Source organism: Sylvia atricapilla, chromosome 2 (genome assembly GCF_009819655.1).
Source record: "Sylvia atricapilla isolate bSylAtr1 chromosome 2, bSylAtr1.pri, whole genome shotgun sequence".
NCBI classification, from domain to species: Eukaryota; Metazoa; Chordata; class Aves; order Passeriformes; family Sylviidae; genus Sylvia; species Sylvia atricapilla.
The window spans coordinates 111,315,450-111,334,593 of NC_089141.1; the positions used below are offsets into that span (position 1 = coordinate 111,315,450).

The window sequence follows — 19,144 nt, forward strand, 5'->3', positions numbered from 1 at the left end:
ACAAACTCAAGGGGGTGAACCAAGAGATTATTTTAATTCCAATATTTCAGGGCCTTGAAGAAACCCAGGGAAAGAGAGCAGGATGTCCAGGAATGCTGATTGTCTTTGGTGGCTGGGTCTGATGAAGTCACTCTGATTTAATTGAATCAAATAAGGAAGTTTAGCCTGCAGGTGGTGGCTTGAAGGAGTCACACCCTCTTTTGTCATTCCACCTCGAGCTGCCTGCAGCAATATGTCCTTGCCTCTCCTCTCTAGGTGTGAGAGGGGTGTTTTCAATAGCACTTGTGCATCAAGGTGCACCTTGGGGGACGGGGGGACACTGTGAAATAGCCAAGGAGTTTACTTCCAAAACCAGAAATTTAAAAATTCCGTTGTTACAGGTATGAAGCATTTTTTTCTATGGCTTCTGACCTGCAGCACTGTGAGTCAATAATAGCAAAATAAAGGGCTGGAAGAAAGGGGAAACTGGCTCAAGAAGGTGAAGGAACCTGGATGTTGAGGTGAATGCTGTGCCAAAAGCTGCAGTTCCATGCCACAGGGACATGTGTCATATGACAGACACTTTCTGTCATATCTAGCCTGAGGAGAAGGCTTCTTTTGTAATGAACTTGGAAATTCCTACATCACACACTGGTACAAGCAGTATTTTTTCTAGCTGGATGCAGACATTACTTTTGGTGCTTTTGGTTAATAAGCCAAATCTTTCCGTGTGAACGATGTCATGAACACAGCGTGTAGAATGAAAGAGCTTTTGGGAAGGTTCTCCTTGCCCTGGGGAGGGAAAGGAGAAAGGCAGCAAAGCACAGGCTGAGACATCATTGTGATGTTTAACATCCTGGGAGGTTTCTCTCCTTTTGCACATCCAAATCCTGCCCTCTAGTGAGTTGCCCATCAGTCTCGAAATTCCAGATGCAGACAGCTGAGAGGAATGAGCCTCTTTGCCTTCTGCAAATCACACAGCTGGGAAAGGAGACTCGACAGAGCCAATACCATCCTCTGGATGCACCATAAAGTCACAGAAAGTAAATAAACTTTATTTTCCTTCTAGGCTGGAATGGTTTTGTGCCTGCTGTGTGCCCCTCTCTCCCTCCTGGGCTGAGACTTAGTGGTGGCACTTTGCAGAGGTGTCTTTTAGGGATAGCAGGAAAGAGAACAACCCCGAGAGAAAAAAAACACAAAGGGAAGTGGGAGATCACGAGTGTCATGCACTAAGCTTCATTGAGGAAAGCTGGATAATTTGATTTCTGCTGTTTGTGGATTATACAGCTTTCATCATTAAAAAGAAAAAAAAATCCCAACAAAACATATAATTCTGTAATTCATATAAAGTGTAAGCTTTTTAATGGTTATTCCAGTGGTTGCACAGAGTTCATACAGAAAACACTTAAAAATGGGATAATGGTTATTTAATCACAATTCCCCCAGTGGAGCTCTTTATGCAAAAGCAGCTGTTTGCATATAACTGATTATGGAAAATTAAAAAAACCTGAACACTAGAAATTAGTGTTAAAGGTCGGGGCTGACATTACATCTTTATGGGATTATACAAAATTCTTCAGTAATACTAGAAGATGAGGAGAAAAAAAAACCACCACCTTATGAAAAAAACAAATTACAACAAGCTGAATTCTCTCAAGTACTGGCAGGCTTTGCTGAGACGATCAGCTCTTTGGCTGAGATAATTCCTGGTTTTAGCAGCTTCAGAGTCCTCCTCAAGGAGAAAGTTTACCTTGTCTTTTTCTTGTAAAAGTTGCAGCATTGAGGTCTGCACGTTTTCTCCAAAGTCATGAAGGACAGTAGACAGGATGATCAGAGGTATCTGATTAGAGAGGCGTTTACTTGCTCCCTGCAGGATGGGAGGGAAAAGAAATGCAAAATACTAAATTGGTGAAAAGAACTGAGAAATGAAGGGTCTATAGGTAATCTGGTAAAATCAGTGGTTCCAAGGTTTTAAAATGCTGGACTGACTGTTCAAGAAGGGAGTACTGCTATGAACTAAAAAATGTTTGCAACCCAATGTCTTTTGTGCCTCAAATCTAAAAATTAGGAGTCATGAGGATGCTAGCTGTCTCTTTTCTTCCCTCAGCAAACCAAAGCCAAGGCAGGCTGTTCTCTGCTCAGCCCTGTCAGCTATCACTGGGACAAGTTATAGGAGGACATTCCTGACAAACAGAACCTGTGCAGAGTTCCTGGTGTCCAACCTTCACTGAATGCGAACAATATGTTTTGATGTAGGAAATCAGAGTGATTTTTCCTGAAGCTGGTAAATTCCTCGATTAAATGGTGGTATTTAGATGGCATTTCTGAAGTGACTGTCCTTTTAAGACAGCTTTGGAGGAAGCTCACATTCTCTTAAGGAGAAATGTCTTCAGCAGTAGTGAGACCAGACTGTGCCTACATTACATCTATTGAGAGCCCCATGAGATAATCTCCTGCCTGACCTGACCAACTGCCTGGTTGATTTATGGATGCAAACTGAAAGAGATCGACCCAGAAGAGCTTGTGGGGCCCTTTCCCCATGGACATCCACAGGGTTTGGATGGTGCTTCCCAGCTGGTGCTTTTGGGCAACATGAGGTTCTAAACCTCTCCCAGCTCTGGGAAGTGGCTCCCTCCAGCCTGGCTGCAATTGAGAGCTTCTGTCTTTCTTTTTGTAGTACAACTTGAAAATGGCACTTGTAGGTCTTATGGACACTTAAGAGCTTCCATCTCATCCAAACTGTTTTTGGCCTTGCATAAGTCAGCCCCATGGAGCTGTGGTGTCCTGGCATTTGGGGGTTTGTTGAAAATGGCTCTCAGGGCATTTACAAAAATTAACTGCAGATATAGGCATAGAGCAGAGTGTGTAGCAAGGTGGGATGGAAATGCTTATGCACTTCTGGCTTTGTTTCTTGTTCTATGAAAGCCAATGGTTTTCTCTTCGTCAGCCTGAGCAGCCTGACCATTTATAAATGCAGGAATTTGTCACAAAGCCTGCTCTTGGAATTCAAAGTGAGCTGCTACCTACCTTCCTGAGTTATTAATATTGAACTTGTTGCTTTCTGAGGGAGCTTTACAACAAAGCAAATCTTGATACTGTGTGTTCACTTTTCTTTCTTTAACAGGATCCTTTGTTAAAACACCACATTCATCTTCAGACACTTCACTTACAGGGTGCTATCTGCAATACAGCAGATGCACTCTGATCTCTGCAGGCAGCTGATATATTTTAATGTAACATTTTATTAGTGCTCCTCCTACTGTAGTAGTCTAGGATCTGACTGCAAGCCACTGACACCACTTTCTGCTGGCTGTAGGAACATGCAGAGTGGCTTGAGGCTGACCTGAGCCAGGCTGGGAGGCAGCTAACAAGTGATTCAGGAGCCAGCTGTCACCCTGGCACCTTCAGGCTTTGCTAATCACCACATCCTGCAGCCTGCTGATGCAGCCCAGCTTTGCCCTGACACTCTCACCACTGCTCAGAAGCTTGTTTGTACAGAAGCTGAGCAGGAACCTGAATGAGGCACTGAGATATTCCCTGGCTATTCCCTACACAGTGCTAGTGGGGCTATAATGACTCCAGCAAGATCTGGCTGAGGGCTCTCTGCTGGAGCATTCTGTGGGCAGCAAATCTGCTGTATCACAGCCTGGGAACTCACAGAGAAATAGGCACTGGTGTGAGAAAGCATCTCCACGACAGCAGAGGACTCCTTTGGAGCAGGAAACTGCAGATCTTTCCCCGAGGACATGTTGGGGACGATTTCTGCCCGGAGAGCATTCAAATCACCAACGTAAAGGTCATCCTGGCAGTACACGATTCTCTCCATTTTAAACTGTGCTCGGATGTGGCTTTCAGCCTCTGCTGCTTGTTTCTCTCTGATGTCTTCAATTTTCACCTAGGAAAGAAAGGAACAAGAAGTTCTGAGACGTTTGCTTCCTTTGGGGAAGGTGCCAGTGCTTAGCAGTGTCCCCAGGGAATGGCAAGGTGAGCAGAGTGTCCTTGTGCAGCACTGTCTAATCCCAGAACATGGAAATATGGAGTAAAGCTCTGGATTGTGGTCCCTCTGCTGTGAAAGAGCAGGAAAATGTGGCAGTTTTGTCACCTCCTTACACAGGAGTGGGGTCAGTCCAAACCTGGTGCTTGAAACCCAATGGAAAATACCTGTTGTCAGCAAACCAAGCCTATGTAAGCCCTCTCTGGTGCTTTTATTGCAGCCACCTGATGCTTTCTGGGCTTTTTGATACTTCTGCCTAAAAATCTGTGGGGGTGGCAAAGTTTCCTTGCTCAAATTCCCTTAAAATTATTCCCTAGCATCCCTAAGAAAATTCATTCCCTCATCTCTTCTCTCATATCCAGTGTTTGCCAGAACTTCTTCCCTCTTCATTCCTCTCACTGTGTTACACCTAAAGACCCTGCCTGAACATCTCTGTGTTTGGATGAAATAATTTATTTGTTCACTGTCTGGTTGGCCTGGGAGCTCAGCAAAGTTTGACCATGCAAGTGAAACAGCAAACCACCTATTTCACTCACATTTGCCTCTGAGTTTCCTTTTTCAGCAGCACACTGTGAGTGGACTCTGTTTCCTGGCTGCCAGAATTGCTTCTTGTCTTTTCCTCAAAGCTCTTTCTGAGAAAAGGCCTTCAAGGACCTCCTTATCATTGAACTCCACCCCAAAACATGCCAATGCCCAGACTGTGAACAGCCATCTCCTAGTTTTTTCATGGCTGGATGATATTTGGTTTATCTGCTCCTGCTAACTTTAATCAAAGATGAGATTCCTGCACTGGCTTAAGCCCTGGCTTGCTTTCAGAGAGGGAAAACCAGTTCAGCACTCTGACAAATCATTGCAGGACTTAAATCTGAAATTAATATTAAACTCTACAAGGCAACCACATCGGGTTTTCTTTGCATGGTGTTGCAAACATCAAGAACGCGAGCAGAATGAATAAAGAATGTATCTATTAGATTTTGTCAAAGTTGTGCAAAATACACTTTCATTAGTGCCATTACAATCTTGCTATCATTGTCTGGCTCTTTCTTATTTTCCTGCAAGAAATTCCACACTTGCATAAGGGTAATGCACTGAGACAGGTACCACAAGCACGGATGTATTTACAAATGCCATTCCGTCTTTTGAGAGTCTCAGCTTACAGACAGTGCCTCACCTTGGCAGCTCTGTTCAGATTGTGAAAGTTAGCAAAATGCTTGTTAGCAATTTCCATAAATTTATCTTCAACCAGTCCTAAGGGAAGAACAGAGAGACAAAGTCAGGTAAGTAAGTGAGGGTTTTAAGGTATTGTTAATATGAAACTTGGGAGGCTACTCATTTTCTGTGTTCATTCAGAAATAGCTGAGCTGCTGTATTGGTGCACTTTGCATATAAACAAGTAGAAATTCAGATTTCTAGGTCCAAGAGTGTGACCACTTAACACCAGGTACCACCAGTCCTTGCAGTGTTATTTATTATATAGTTCTTTCCTAACTCCCTTCCAAGAAAAGTATTAACACTGGGAAAAGTATTAACACTGGGAAAAGTATTAACAAGTGCTGGAAGCCACGTGTAGAGGTTGAAGGCTCTAGAGAAGGAGCAATCCCCAAGCTGAATCAGATTTACTTCCACACTCTGAAGGATCCTGAGAACATCAGTGAGAACTGATGATTTTCTCCTGGAAAAGAAACTTGTCAGGCGCAGCAGGGTCCCCCACACAAGAGCCTGGGCCATACCCATTGCTTTGTTCAGGATCTCCATGGCTGGCTGCTCCAGGTCTCTGATCTGCTCTTTTATGATGTCCTCAAAAGTCTTGTAGTTGCTGAAGCCTGGGAACTCCCGCCCACGGTACTGGTCTTCGTATTTCCACACTCGATTGGGGACATTTTTTTTAGCTGTAATGATAAAATAACATTGCTTTGCTACTAAATCACTCAATGTTACGTTTCAGGTTTAAGAAGGAAGTCTATTTCTCCTCTTTGAGTTGTTCTTGAGAGGATAAACTACTTGGATGTTTTTTTGTTACCACAGAACAGAGCTAACACCTGAATGAGCTATCTCACACATTGCATCAAGCATCTGACTGACAGAAATTATGATGGGCTGCAAAAATTCTGGTTTTTCTCAGTATTTTTATCCTCACAGAAGTAGCTGGCCATTACCAGTCACTAAACTTTTTTCCAAGTTTAAAAAAAAACCCCTGAACAAAACAAATCCCCAAGCTCACTAAATGCTTTTTCCAGGGAATCTGCTGTTGACTAGTTATTTTTAAGATACCAAAGTCAATATTTCTTCATTGATATTATACAAATTTGCTAATATTTTTTGTATGAGGTCACCTTAGCCCAGAGCTAAAGTGGAACAAACCCCATCCAGATTCTAAAACATTAATAGAAATTATAGTGAAAAACATTAGCAATAATAACAATAATAACAACAACAATAATAAATTATATAGATTGTTATTATTCATCGATGTTGCTGTTATTTAGATTGTTATTAATCATTATCATTCATTGGTGTTGCTGTTATTTAGAAGAACGGTTCAGGAAATCACCAACAAATACTGTGCCAATGTCTTGATTTTATTGCTGGGCTGGGAGAAGAGACACAAGCACTGACCTCTCTGTAATGACATCATTTAACACGACTTCTGTGTCCCCAGAACACCACCACAGATCGATGCTCCTGCCTTCTTGCTCTTAACCTTCTTGAGAAATATTTACTGAAGATGCTGTTTCTGGGTTTAAAAGCAAGGGGATGTGCTCTCAGGTGTGCTGCCAGGGTGGGTTCTGGGCTTACCCCTGACAGTGAACTCCAGCAGAGTCACGCCCCACGTGCGGAATTCTTTGCGGATCCTGGTGAACAGCCTGGCTTCATCTCCAAAGAGCTGCTCCTCTCCCCGTGTGGTCTGAGAGATTTCTTGGTTAAAGAGCTTGATCAGCTGCAGTGAATGGAACAACGAGCAGGCAATTTAGGGGAGTTTCACCTCTTCAGACTAATTTGTAGATGATGAGTAAATCTGCAGTTGTTTGATGTTAAAGCAGGGACACAGTTCATTAAAAAAAAAGAATCCCTTTCTTACTTCTTTTATGCTCTTAGCTCCTGGTTGGTTTGTGTTTTTTATTTTTTTATTCCACTCAAATTGTCACAGCTAGAGGAGAACAAACTTGACATTCTTTTTTTTTTTTTTTTTCCCTGCAGACTTTGAGAACAATTTACTAAACTCTAATAGGGCAGACTTGCATGAAGTCTGCTGAGCTGCCATAAACTCCTCTAATGCCTACTGAAAGTTTACTCAGGGAGTCACTCCCTGAGATGAGGCACTTAGATGGACTTGCAAACCACATTTTGATATCAGGAATACAATTTGATCTTACGAGTGCTGTTAACAATGGATACCCTTCAAAGTGTTGAGCAGCCTGGAGTTTAAGTTTTCCCTTCCTGAGATACTTGATTTTGACCCAATCAACCAAGTTATTTAGTTTTCTTGTCCCAGAATCACAGGGGGGGAAAAAAATTGCTAGAGGGGGCCACGAGCTCCTGTGCTCCATTATTTTTGCAGATGTGGTTTGTCTGTGTGACCCTCACTGAAATGATGGACACCACAAACTTCCCATGGTGGTCCATGCTGATGTTTTGACAATTTCAGGCGGTTTCTTTTTTCTCCCACAGTCACCGCCTTGTTCTGCTCTCTGACCAACACTGATACTTACGTCTGTGAGGAAAAACAGCTTCTCAGACTCTGTTTGGGGTGTGCCTCTGCTGTATCTTTGCAGATCCTGCTGTGTTTTGTGGAGGGTGTCACGAATTTGGCTCTCCAGAGCTGGCATCGTTTTCTGGGGAGGAGACAGGGAAGAAGGACACTGAGATAGGTTGAACCCTTTTTGGAAGGAAAACAAAATCCCTCTAAGAGTGACCTACAGCTGCACGGGATCTTTGCTGTTTTTACAAATCCAAGAGCTTGCTGTCAGTGTCCCATGTATGATATTGGGATAATGTGGAAGAGCAAATATGGCCTTTATTGAGGGAATGCAGGAGCCAGGATCTCCCTGAGGGGTCAGGCTGGACCTCACTGAGTTGGGCAGAATAGCTGCAAGTCTAGGGCAAGAATTCACCCACAGTGAGCCAAAACCAATCTCCTCACAGGTTGTGCCAGGGAAGTGGTGACTGCTCAGTTCCTGATAAATACCTGATGGAACATGGCTGTTTAGTTGCTTATTTTCTGTAAATTTACATAAATATTTTTTTTTCCTCCTCTGATACTGAATTTAGATTTTCCTGATATTTTAGTCCATCTTCTCTTAATGGAATAAGGTGGATTACATGCAGATGGATTTATACCAAATAGAACCCCCCAGTATCCTTACATTAGTTAAATAGAACATCTGGATGTTTTGAAAACATTTTCAGTTGAATAGAAATCACTGTCTCAGTTAGCTGACAGCAGTGACTTGTCACCCAGGTGACATAAACACGCATAAACAAGAACAACTATCACAGATGCCATTGAAAAGGCAGGAATTAGAGTCATAAATAAATGAAATAATTTGCTTATTGGTGATCTGCAGTTAAAAGGCAAATCTTAGGGCATAAGGATTTTTACTTCTGCCTCTCAGCTCAGTTTGTTCTCAGATCACTGAGTTGAAGGATCTTTAAGCACATAAAGATGAAATCCAACTGCAGTCCAAGTTTGAAGGGTTGAACTTGCTTTTGGGTAGTAACTGATACAAACAGCTCAGTATGGGACCTCTCTTACTTACAATAATGTGTTTCACAAGTTCATTTGTGAGTTTCTCTGCCAGATGGGGGATAGTAGCCTTTCCTGCCTCCAGCATAGTCCTGTGAGGAAAAAAAAAAGGAAAAGGTGGGTTTGGATAACCAGGCTGTGCAGGGCAAGGAGGCAGCACTGATGCTCTGCTCTCTTTTCACTATTTCTATTTCACAATTTGAGTAAATAAAGGGTCTCTGGGCCATGCTGGCGCAGATGTGGTGACACCCCAGGACTCTCTGGGCATATTTATTCGAGAGTTGTTTGACAGCTACTGACTGAGCAAAAGGAAACAGAAAAATCTGAAAAATGGAAATTCTAACAGCAGATTAATGTGCTGTTCTATTATTTCTTCGTGTGTGAAGTTCACTGATTCAAACCCCTTGTCAGCTGCCATTCTCTGTGATTGATTTGCTGCTGAGTCATCTGGGCAGTCTGTGCACAGCCCTCAGCACAGCCTTTCCTTCTCATGCTGTTCCTCCACGTTTTCCAGTGAACAGAAATACTTTAGTGCCTGACTTGAAGTGCTCAGATGCTTTCACCTGAATTCTTTGGGACTGTTTGGGACTTCCAAAGTTCATAGCTCTTCCCCCATATAGTTTGCATCGAAAAATCAAACAAAAAAACACCCCCAAACCAAACAAAAATAATTTTAGAAAGATTATTCAGTGTGCAAAAATCTTCTGGGTTACTGAAACACAACCCTACATGGGCAATGAGAAATACTGAGTATAGCTAATACTCAATATATAGTATATAAACTACATATACTATATCTTATTATACTCAATATAAAGTATAACTGTTTGCACCCCCTAAGTAAAATCCCAGCAAATCAACAGGAAGCTTTGAGGTGACTTTAACATGTTTTTGATGGGAAATTTTTGTGTAAGGAGTACCTGAAATGTTTGTGATTCTCAAAGAAGTGTCTCTCCTGTTGGAGTGCAGCAGCCAAAGTCAGTCTGTTGTGGATGTCCTGCTGCCCACGGCACTTCACAATCATGTAGCCTTTTTTGAGGGGGATTACCCTGTTTTGCAGGATGCTAACAATGGCCTGCTCAGTCCCCCTGTCCACCAGGTCAGGTTTGGTGAGGATTCCTGTGAAATTAAAAGAGAAAGTTAACCACCAAGCAGCAACGCTCTGTCCCATGTTTTATAATGCAATTTTTTTTGGTGTTCCCTCTCCTAGAAAGGTCTCAGCTGCTGGGCTGTAGAACTCACTCCACAGTTGGCTTCCCACTGTGGCTTGTGCTTTGCAAACCGTTTTTTAACAGGCAGAAAGCAAAGCTTTTTTTACCATTAACTTCAGATCAACTACTATTAACTGAGATTTCCAGCTTCCAGTTATTCATAACAGGAGTGCCAGCAGGACACCAAGCTAAGGGATTCTTGGAGCTGCTCCAGAACTGTGACAAGAAATACTTGCAAGTATTTTCTTCAGGCTGTTTTCTTTTTTTTTCCCCACTCTTCTTCTAGTAGCTAATTTCACAGATCTAGTGCAGAACAGAACATCAGACCTCATGGGGAAAAAAAAAAAAAAAGATTTAGCCTCCTTTTCAGCTCATATGTTAAAAATTGTCTCACCTATTGTCCTTTCTCCAGTGGGGTCCACCTCTTGAGCCATTTTCAGTGCTTCTGTTGTTGCAATATCCACGTTGCACGGCACCACGACCAAATTGACTGTCTCTTTGCGGCCAATAAGTTTTTTAATTAGCGTTTTGATCTGCAATTCAACACAGCAGTGAGGAGGTTCAGTGAAATCAGACACTGGCTGGTAGGATGGGACAATTTCTAGCTCTATGAGCCACTCCCTGATGGCACTTAAATGCCACATGTGCTGAGGATAGTGTTATGTGCTAGAGGATGGCATGGAAAGGGGTCCGCAGAAGAATGCAGACTCTTTTCTTAAGTCGGGATAAATCCAGACATCTGGTATGAATGAGACCAGGCCAATGTTGTTAAGCTTGGCTGGACAGCTACATGGAGTTTAACCTCTTGTGCATATGTAATTATTCATTATGGAAATGTTAAAGGTCTTTGATATCTAATCACAGGTTAGAAAATCAAGTTCTGATGTGTAGGTGCACACTTATGGAAAGAAAACAAGCTCAAATATGCTGATAAATCTCAAATTCTTATCTCTGAAAGGAGCACAAATGTCTTTGGCTTATTTTTCAGTGGAATATTTGTAGCAAAGAGCCCAAACTGAAGACGCACATGACACGTAGTTGGCATTTTTCTATGTTTCAATGCCGAACGAAACAAGCTCCTCATAATTTGTCTTTTGCAGAAGTTTTACAGAGCTCTATTGTGATTATTCCACAGTAAAATTTTTCCCCCCTTGAATTTTGGTAAAGATGTCATTTTTTTCTACTTCCCACCCATCCTGATTTCTGACAGGCTGCAGAGCTGTAGACTCCATCTCTGGAGCATGCAGACAGCTGGGGACAATGGAAATGTTTGGATGTTATCACATCTGCTGCTTTTTTCTCCATACAATACAAAGATTGCTATCTAACTGTGGAATTAAATTACTCTCCTCCCAGCAAATAAAACCCAGACAATCTGATCTTGTCTCATTTCTATTTGGTATATCTAGTTGAGTGTGGGCTTCTCTTATTCCAAGTTCCCATTTAAAGGTATTTTAGGAAAAACAACACACCCAGCTCCTGCACATCACCCTCACTGCAGGCCGTATCCAACCACAGTTTTATTTCCATTCCCCAGTTTTGTTGGAACCCTGGGCACTGAGAATTTCAGGCTTTCTGTGCTGACAGGCACTGAACCCCAAGAAAACACTGCATTTCACCCGAGGACTTGGAAAAGGCTTCCAAAATTGAGTGATAAAACTGGGATTATGAGTGTGTAGTTTGAATAGAAGTGTGTGATATCACAGGGTGGAAAACTTAGAGTTTAAGGGTTTAGAATATAGTGATATATATATAGCGCAAGATGGAGGTTTTAGGGTGTAAGCTCAGTCCTTTTTTTCCACCTTCTTCTTCATGGTTTTGGATGGTTTCTTGAAATTGGGTAGAAAAATCTGCATTGGGGGCCACGGGTGGTTGGTTATTGGGTTAAAAGTAAAAAAAAATTAGGTGTCATTTCCTAATTGGACAATTTGTGCTTAAAAGACCTTAGAAAGAGTTGGAGACAGAGCCATTTTTCACTTTGTTAGGCAGAACTCACAGCTTGTGAGACTGTAACATAGATAAGAATTAATAAACCTCTGAGTGCAAACACAAACTGTGTCTCTCAAGCATTTAATCCCAGCTCTAATAGAAGAAGAGAAGATAACAAACCCAAACAGTATTTCTTCTAAAAGTAGACAGAGGAAAAGCAGAGATCTCCTCTCCTTATTCTAGTTACTTCACAGAAGCTCTGCTGGGAGCCCTCAAGGCAGGAGACCCTGGGCACAGATTGGCACACGAGGCTGAGTTTTACCTGATCCCCGATGTCTTTTGGCTGGTCCCCCACGGCCACCCTGGCAATTCCAGGAAGATCAATTAGTGTCAGATCTGGGACATCAGGAGACCGAACTTCCAGGGAAATTAAGTGCCCGCTAATGGCAACTCTGGAACCAGCCAACATGTCCTGGGCTGTGAGAAGAGCAAGGCAATGAATGCAAGCTTCAAATGATGCATCAAACCAAAGCTGAGCACAAGGTCTTTGAAAAGTACCAATTACCACCTAAGGTTCTTTCAGGCTTGTCTTTTTCTTTCAGATCCAGCCTCACACTTGAATCCACTAAAGCAAAAATCTAAGGAAATTATCATGCAGAACAAGTTGATGTGAAGTCCTGTTGGAATATGAGCCGTAATATTTTACAGAGCTTATATTTATGGACTCTCGTGTATGCAAACAAACTACATGTAAATAAACCACAACGAAAGGGATCAGATTAAATACTGGTCAGCTGTAGAAATGATTTCTCAACAAGAGACTTTGCAAACATTAATTAATCCTTGGATGCCGTGAAGGAAAAATAGGTGTTGTTCTATATTCTTCACATTTTGTTAGGGAGATTGAAAGTAAATTGTCCCAGATGTTACAAGACAATAATGCTTGAACTGTGAACACAGAGAAGCAAGGAAACCCCACAGACATTCTCATAAGAAATTTTCAGCTCTTTAATCACCTTACTTAATTCATATCAACTTCCTGGCCAGTTTTTAGAGCATCTAAAAAATGTATTGAAAATCTAATTAAAAAAATTAGAAATAATAACAATTTGCAGAGCTGTGCTTGTCAAGGAAGTAAGGACAATCCAACTTTCACACTTAGGGCAGGTGCTTACTGCCCTGTGGGTAAAGAACAATGATTTCTTACCCAGCATGAAATGCCACACCAGTAAAGGTGAGACATGTGAAGGGCAATGACTGAGCCCTGGTCACAGAACCTGGCAGAAGCTTTCTGTCCTCCACTCTGCCTTCTGGCAATTTTCTCTGTCCTGGGTTGTAGCTTAGGATGCATTCTATCACCATCTTCAGTTAATGGCCCATCAATGCCTTGTGCATGACTCATAGATAACACCCTCTGGGAGTTATCTCTCTTTAATGGGCCATCAAGGCCCTCTTCCATGACTCATCATCCCATTGGGAGATGCTCCGCCCATGGGGAGGAGCCAAGCATTCTCACCTGGATATAAGCTGGGATTTGGGACAGTAGAAGCAGCTCTCACCTACTGGATTCCCAGAGGACCAGAGCTACCAGACCTTTCTATGGGATTACTGCTTCAGGAAGACCACCTTGCCTGGACTGCTTCCATCACCCTGATCAGGTTGTATTCTGACTCTGTCACGTGTTTGTTTTTTTTTTGTTTGGTTGGTTTTTTTTTGGTATTATTGTATTTTTTTTTTCTTCTTCTCATTAAATTGTATTTCTGCCTTGGAGCCTCTCACTTGGTTTGTTTTCAAACCACAACATTCTCCAAAATAATAAGATTTCCAGCCAGAGACCCCTCAAACACTCTTTGGGCTTTTGAACTGATGACAGGAACCCATTTAGGTTCCATGTTTTCAATTTGACAACCTTTCCCAAACCAGGGAGACACCACCCAGGTAAGGACATAGCCTGAGCCTTTATCATGGATCAGGATAGAAGGATCATGGATCTAGTGGGTGACATCCCTGCAGGAGGTGCTGGAACTAGAAGACCTTTAAGGTCTCTTCCAATCCAGGCCATTCTGGGATCATCATCATGGATCATCTTCACCTCTAAAGCACTGGTACCACTCCCTTGAGAGTTTTGCTGACCCAGCTTCCCCTGCTCTGAATCCAGCTCTTGGTGTTACTCCATAATCACCATGGATGCTGCTCAGCCTAGGAGGAGGATTCAGAGGAGATGGAGCCAGCCAAATCCACTCACCTTGCCTGATTGCCCTGTCCACCTCAGAGGCGTCCTGCAGCTCCGTGGTGACATTTTTGTAGGAGATCTTCCCTTGCCATGCCTGGCCTTCAGGCAACCTCTTGAGTTTGAGTTCCAAGGGACACCGAGTGACAATACCTGCAGCAGTTCCAAAGGCAGAGGTTGTGCATGAAACACGGCCTTGGAGCATGGGGTGTACACAGGGTTGCCTAAGGTTTCACACAGAAAACATGGAAATCTTCCAAGAGATGCTGCCAGAGGGGACTCGTCCAGCTTCCTGCTCAGAGCAGGACTGTCACCAGTGTTAGATGAGGTCAACCTCTTCCCAGACCTGAAAACCTCCTCAGACGGAGTTTTGCTCCTCTGTGGATGATCTGTTTCAGATTATATTGTAAGCTCACATGGAACTTGCAGAATTTATGTGTGCAAAAATGCACACACACACAGAGCTGGAAAGTGGATCTTCTTGAGCTGTGAAGTCTTCCAACAATCATCTCTGACTTTAATAATGCTTTAAGTAAAGATCTTTGTACACTTTTAACACTTTGTACACTTTTTACAATAATAAAGGTAAGGTGATAAAAATCTGTAAGTAAATGTTGCTTTAAAAACCCAAAACAACCCCAAAAGCAAATTTAAAAACTGTTTTTCCATGTGAAATTAATACTCTGGTGCACTGCTGCTTTCTGGGAAATGCATAGAGTCAGTCTTATACTTCTTACTCCTGGTCTTTTGACCACCTGGAACATGTGCCTTGGATTCACTCTGTGGTGCCTCACTTGCACCTCCATTTCTCAGTCATGGAGTTATCATGACTGAGATTCTAGACCAAAAATAAAGAAAAAAAGAAAAAAAAAAAAGAGGAAAAAAACCTTCCTTTCCACCTCTCATCAAAGTGAAAATGTAAGGAAATGAATTCTTACCATTGCCCCTGGGGAGAGGAACACCAGACAAGGCTTCAAGGACAGAACTTTTCCCAGAGCTCTGGTCTCCTATCACAGCAATTGCAGGCAAGGACAAATCCTTTTCTATCCCAAGACCTCTCAGGCTGTCAATAAGATCAATGCAGGGTCGGATCTTCTCCTCATATTGGTTGTACAAGGTGTGTTCTGCAGCCTGGTAGAGTTAAACTTACAATGAGTTTTCCATAATTAAAGAAAAAAAAAGACATTTTTTTCTATTCATCGTTCTTTAGTAAAAGTTATTTACTGGCATCAAACTCTATTTCATATTACTGTGCCTCCTTGCATCTCCATGTAATAAACATGTGCCTGTAAATATGAAAGAAACAGCTGAAGTTGGCTCACAGACCATTCTTAGTACATCATTACTACAAACACCAAATTTTGTACTAAAAGCCATCCTGAGAAGGTAAAGAACAGATTACTAAGTGTGCTTCGTTAATTTTTTTTAATAACACTTTTTTAAAAACTGCCATTTTCTTCCACTCATCCACAGATGTACTGAAGCCCGTGTATGCAAAGAATCCCAGAAATCACTGATTTTGGTAAAAAATAGCTTATTAGATCTTTGTTTCAGAGTTTGAAGATTTAGTTTGTGCACAGATCCCAAAAGAGTTCTGCTCCAAAGTTCTTAACAGGTGGCTGAAATCTTTTAGATCATCATGACTCTTCCTTCTGTGCCTCATTTTAGGCTCACATAAGGCATGAATATGAGTGGGTTGTTTTAAATGACTGATTATTGTCATTTTCTGGGTTTGATTCAAGTCCAGATATTAATACAGGCTCTTCACTCACATGAAAACAAACCAAACAATTTCCAGTCTTTGGCAAAACTAGTCCATCTGCTGTTAAATATGCTCAGATAAAGTATATAAAGATCAGCTTGGTCTCTTCTCCCTGTTCCTCTCTCCATGTTCCAGTCTGACTGCTGCATTTAGAGACGCAATTTTGGGAACACCAATATGTTTCAGACATATTGGGCCAGGCACAGTCAAACCTAACTTCTTGAAAAAAAAAAAAAAAAATTTGAATTTTCTCTTCATCAGTTTTATCCAAGAAAAATACCTCCAGAAGTATGTCTATGGAGCAGATGCACTCAAACAAAGCAGAATTTTTGGTTAAGATGAGGAAGGCAGAACACATTACCGGAGGCAGGCATTTTAAAGTCCTTTTTGGTAACCCCTGCCAACTCTTTTCACTACAATGTTTAATAGTTAGTAAACTCTCAAAAAACTTCAATAACTGTATCACAGACTTAAAATCCATCTGTGTTCAGTGTAAAATATCCAAGCAGGTAATTATTAAACTTTCTTGTGCATTTCTGTTGAGAGCTGAAGAGCCTCAAGAAAAAAATCCCTGAGCTTTTATGTTTTTTGTTCAACCTTTGTTGCTAGGATGGAAGCAGACACATACCACACATTAAATTGGCTTCCAGGCTGCAGCCATCTCTTTTTTTTTCAGACCTGCATCATTAATGTCTGCAGATTAATTGCAGGTACCTCTCTTCCTACTCATATGAATAGCTGCCAGGCCTCTTCTCAAAAGTTCTCCTTAGACCTAACAAGTGCAGATTGCCCCAAGAGACAAAGGAATTAATTTTGGGGCACAAAGTGAAACAACAGAGTAAGAGTGGGGAGGATTTCTGCCCTCTCCTTGCCTTACATTGTCCTCTTCTCCAAAAATCTCATTCTTCAAGTTGTTCTGTTCATATTTAGGTCTTCTCTCAGACACATCCTCTGGCACCACAGGAGCTTCTTCCAGGTCTGGTGGGAGAGGCACTGTAGCAGCATCAAATGGTCTTCCAAAAGAAAATGAAAACCCCTCGTTCTTTGGGGTATTTTTGGTTCTTTCAGAAGGTTGAGGTTGTTTGAATGCTGTTTTCTTTTTATCCATGGCTTGCTGAGCTTGTGGGCTTGCACGCAGGTTGTCCAAAAGTGGTTCAGGAAAGATTGATCACTATCTGCTCCAAACACTTGGAGGTGCAGCCTCTGAAACCAAACACAGGACAGTGAGTGACTCCACCTCACAACAATGACCAGAGCAACGCAAATCAAACATCACCTTTATTTCCTGATCCAAACCCTTGGTAGGTACCGAGTGCCACAGCTCTTTACAAATCACTAAAATTGGTCTGCAGAGGACAGGCTTGAAATGCCTTTCTCTATCTCTCTTATATATATATATATATATATATATATATATATAATTATTTTTAAGAAAAAAAAAAGCTATGGGAAAAACCACTATTTGTTTTTTGTGGAGAAAAAAAGTTACAGCAGTTTTTGCAAAAAAGCCAACCCTCCTCAATGGAATATTTTGCTGAAAGGCAATTTGGAGAAACTCAGTGAGTATCAGGGCAGGATTGGAGGGAGTGTGAATCCTTAACTTCTTGGGGTCAGAAGTGTAGGGCTGTGGGCTCCTATCCATGGTCTGCTAAGTGGCCATTTCACCTGTTTTGTGGAAGAAATACCTGTCAGAGGAAAGTCTGACATGTTTTTGAAATCCTATGTCTCAGTCTCCTCCTCTATATCTTCAAACCCTCAGCCAAGAGCAGACCTTGCTTCACATGATGTTAGAGAAGGGAGGACTAGGGGCTTTTTATTTCCTTGTTCAGCATTTTCTTATGGAGAAGTTTTGTTTTCTGTGGGTGGCTGAGGAAATTAGTGGCTTTTGGTGCGACATTATCCAGGGAAGGGGATTTCCAGAGAGAGGGATTTAAGGAAGAAAAAAATCCAAGAGTCCTTTGTCAAGCCTCTCTCTGCCAAAACCAAGGTTTGTTTAAATCAAGGACTTCAGAAAACAAATAAGGAGAACCACATCTTTGCCTGAAATAACTTCCTCCTCTGTTAATTATTTTTTGTTGTTGAATTAAGTTTTCAGGTTTTCTAATTTCAAATGCCAAAATAGGATGATCAGACACAATGTACACTATACTTTCCATGTGTAAAACAAGTTTAGAAAAAGCACACACACTGTAGCAGAGCCATTGAGAGAAGATTGTGGGCCGGGCATGAGAAATTGGACACAGTGACTGTGTGGGCATTGATAATTAGATTTCTTGCTAATACAGTATGTAAATATTGCAATATCAAAATAACAACTCTGTCATCTATTACAATGACTATAATCAGGTCATGGTCCTTCTGCTTAGTCACAAGTTGCTTCCAAAACTTCTGAGAGCAATCCAGGTGCAACCTGCTCCACTTAGTCCAGATTTGCTCAGCAGTCCATGTCTAAAGGGTTACAATTTGAGCAGGTTCAGGTGGAAATGTGCAAATTTAGTCTTTGGCCTTGCAGAATTCACTATTGCAAAGCCACAAAGCACCTCTGGAGCTACTTTAGGATTTGATGTCTTTATTTGGGTGAACCTGGGGTATTTTAATACCTGTCCAAGAGTGTTGGAGCTGGAGGTACATTGTGGGCATCCCCGGTGGGGGTGGGGAGAGAAGAGGATGAAGAGGGGGGAAAACCTACCCAGAAACTTTCCTGCAACTTCATGACACCAGTTTGCCCTGTTGTATATCCTTTTTGTGGCCAGTGTGCACCAAAGTCAATCATAAATATCTCAGTTCCCTTTCTCTGGAATGAATGAATTCTGCAAACGTCCAGACACCCTGTAATACCCACCTGGTGGGTTTACTTAGGACAAACCCCATGGCCATCACAGAGGTGGAAGGGATGTGGGGAAGGCTGAGGATGCATGAGGAGACTGACTGTCTTTAGTCCCTATCCTGGGTTGTAGTTTAGGATGTATTCTATCACCATCTTCAGCTAATGGTCCATCAATGCCTTGTGCATGACTCAGAGATAACTCCCTCCTGTGGGTTATCTCTCTCTTTAATGGGCCATTAAGGCTCTCTTCCATGACCCATCATCCCATTGGGAGATGCTCCGCCCAGGGGGAGGAGCCAAGCATTCTCACCTGAATATAAGCTGGGATTTTGGTCCGTAGAAGCAGCCCTCACCCACTGGATTCCCAGAGGATTGGAGCTACTAGACCTTTCTATGGGATCACTTCCTCAGGAAGACCACCTCATCTGGACTGCTTCCATCACCCTGATCAGGTTGTATTCTGACTCT

General features: G+C 42.1%; 1 protein-coding gene across 1 annotated transcript; it reads right to left on the bottom strand.

The window, feature by feature from the left end:
* Positions 1 to 1,318: 1,318 nt before the first annotated feature.
* On the bottom strand, positions 1,319 to 17,045 carry LOC136358200 (interferon-induced GTP-binding protein Mx-like). The gene is made up of 13 exons (XM_066314151.1): positions 16,727 to 17,045; positions 15,026 to 15,218; positions 14,103 to 14,240; positions 12,180 to 12,334; positions 10,323 to 10,461; positions 9,638 to 9,836; positions 8,731 to 8,809; positions 7,684 to 7,806; positions 6,770 to 6,911; positions 5,704 to 5,862; positions 5,145 to 5,221; positions 3,638 to 3,874; positions 1,319 to 1,846 (listed from the first exon to the last, which is right to left on the bottom strand). Exons 1-13 carry the CDS (start codon positions 16,955 to 16,957, stop codon positions 1,613 to 1,615), a joined length of 2,106 nt encoding a protein of 701 aa, XP_066170248.1. The 5' UTR covers positions 16,958 to 17,045; the 3' UTR covers positions 1,319 to 1,612.
* Positions 17,046 to 19,144: the final 2,099 nt, after the last annotated feature.

Bases quoted from the DNA above. Each gene is read 5' to 3' on its own strand.
- LOC136358200 (XM_066314151.1), bottom strand. From the start codon at position 16,957: ATGGATAAAAAGAAAACAGCATTCAAACAACCTCAACCTTCTGAAAGA. The intron at 12,335-14,102 runs GTGAGTGGATTT...CTCTTCTCACAG, and splicing joins GGACAGGGCAATCAGGCAAG to CCCAGGACATGTTGGCTGGT. The intron at 5,222-5,703 runs GTATGGCCCAGG...TTCTTCCCTTAG, and splicing joins GATCCTGAACAAAGCAATGG to GACTGGTTGAAGATAAATTT.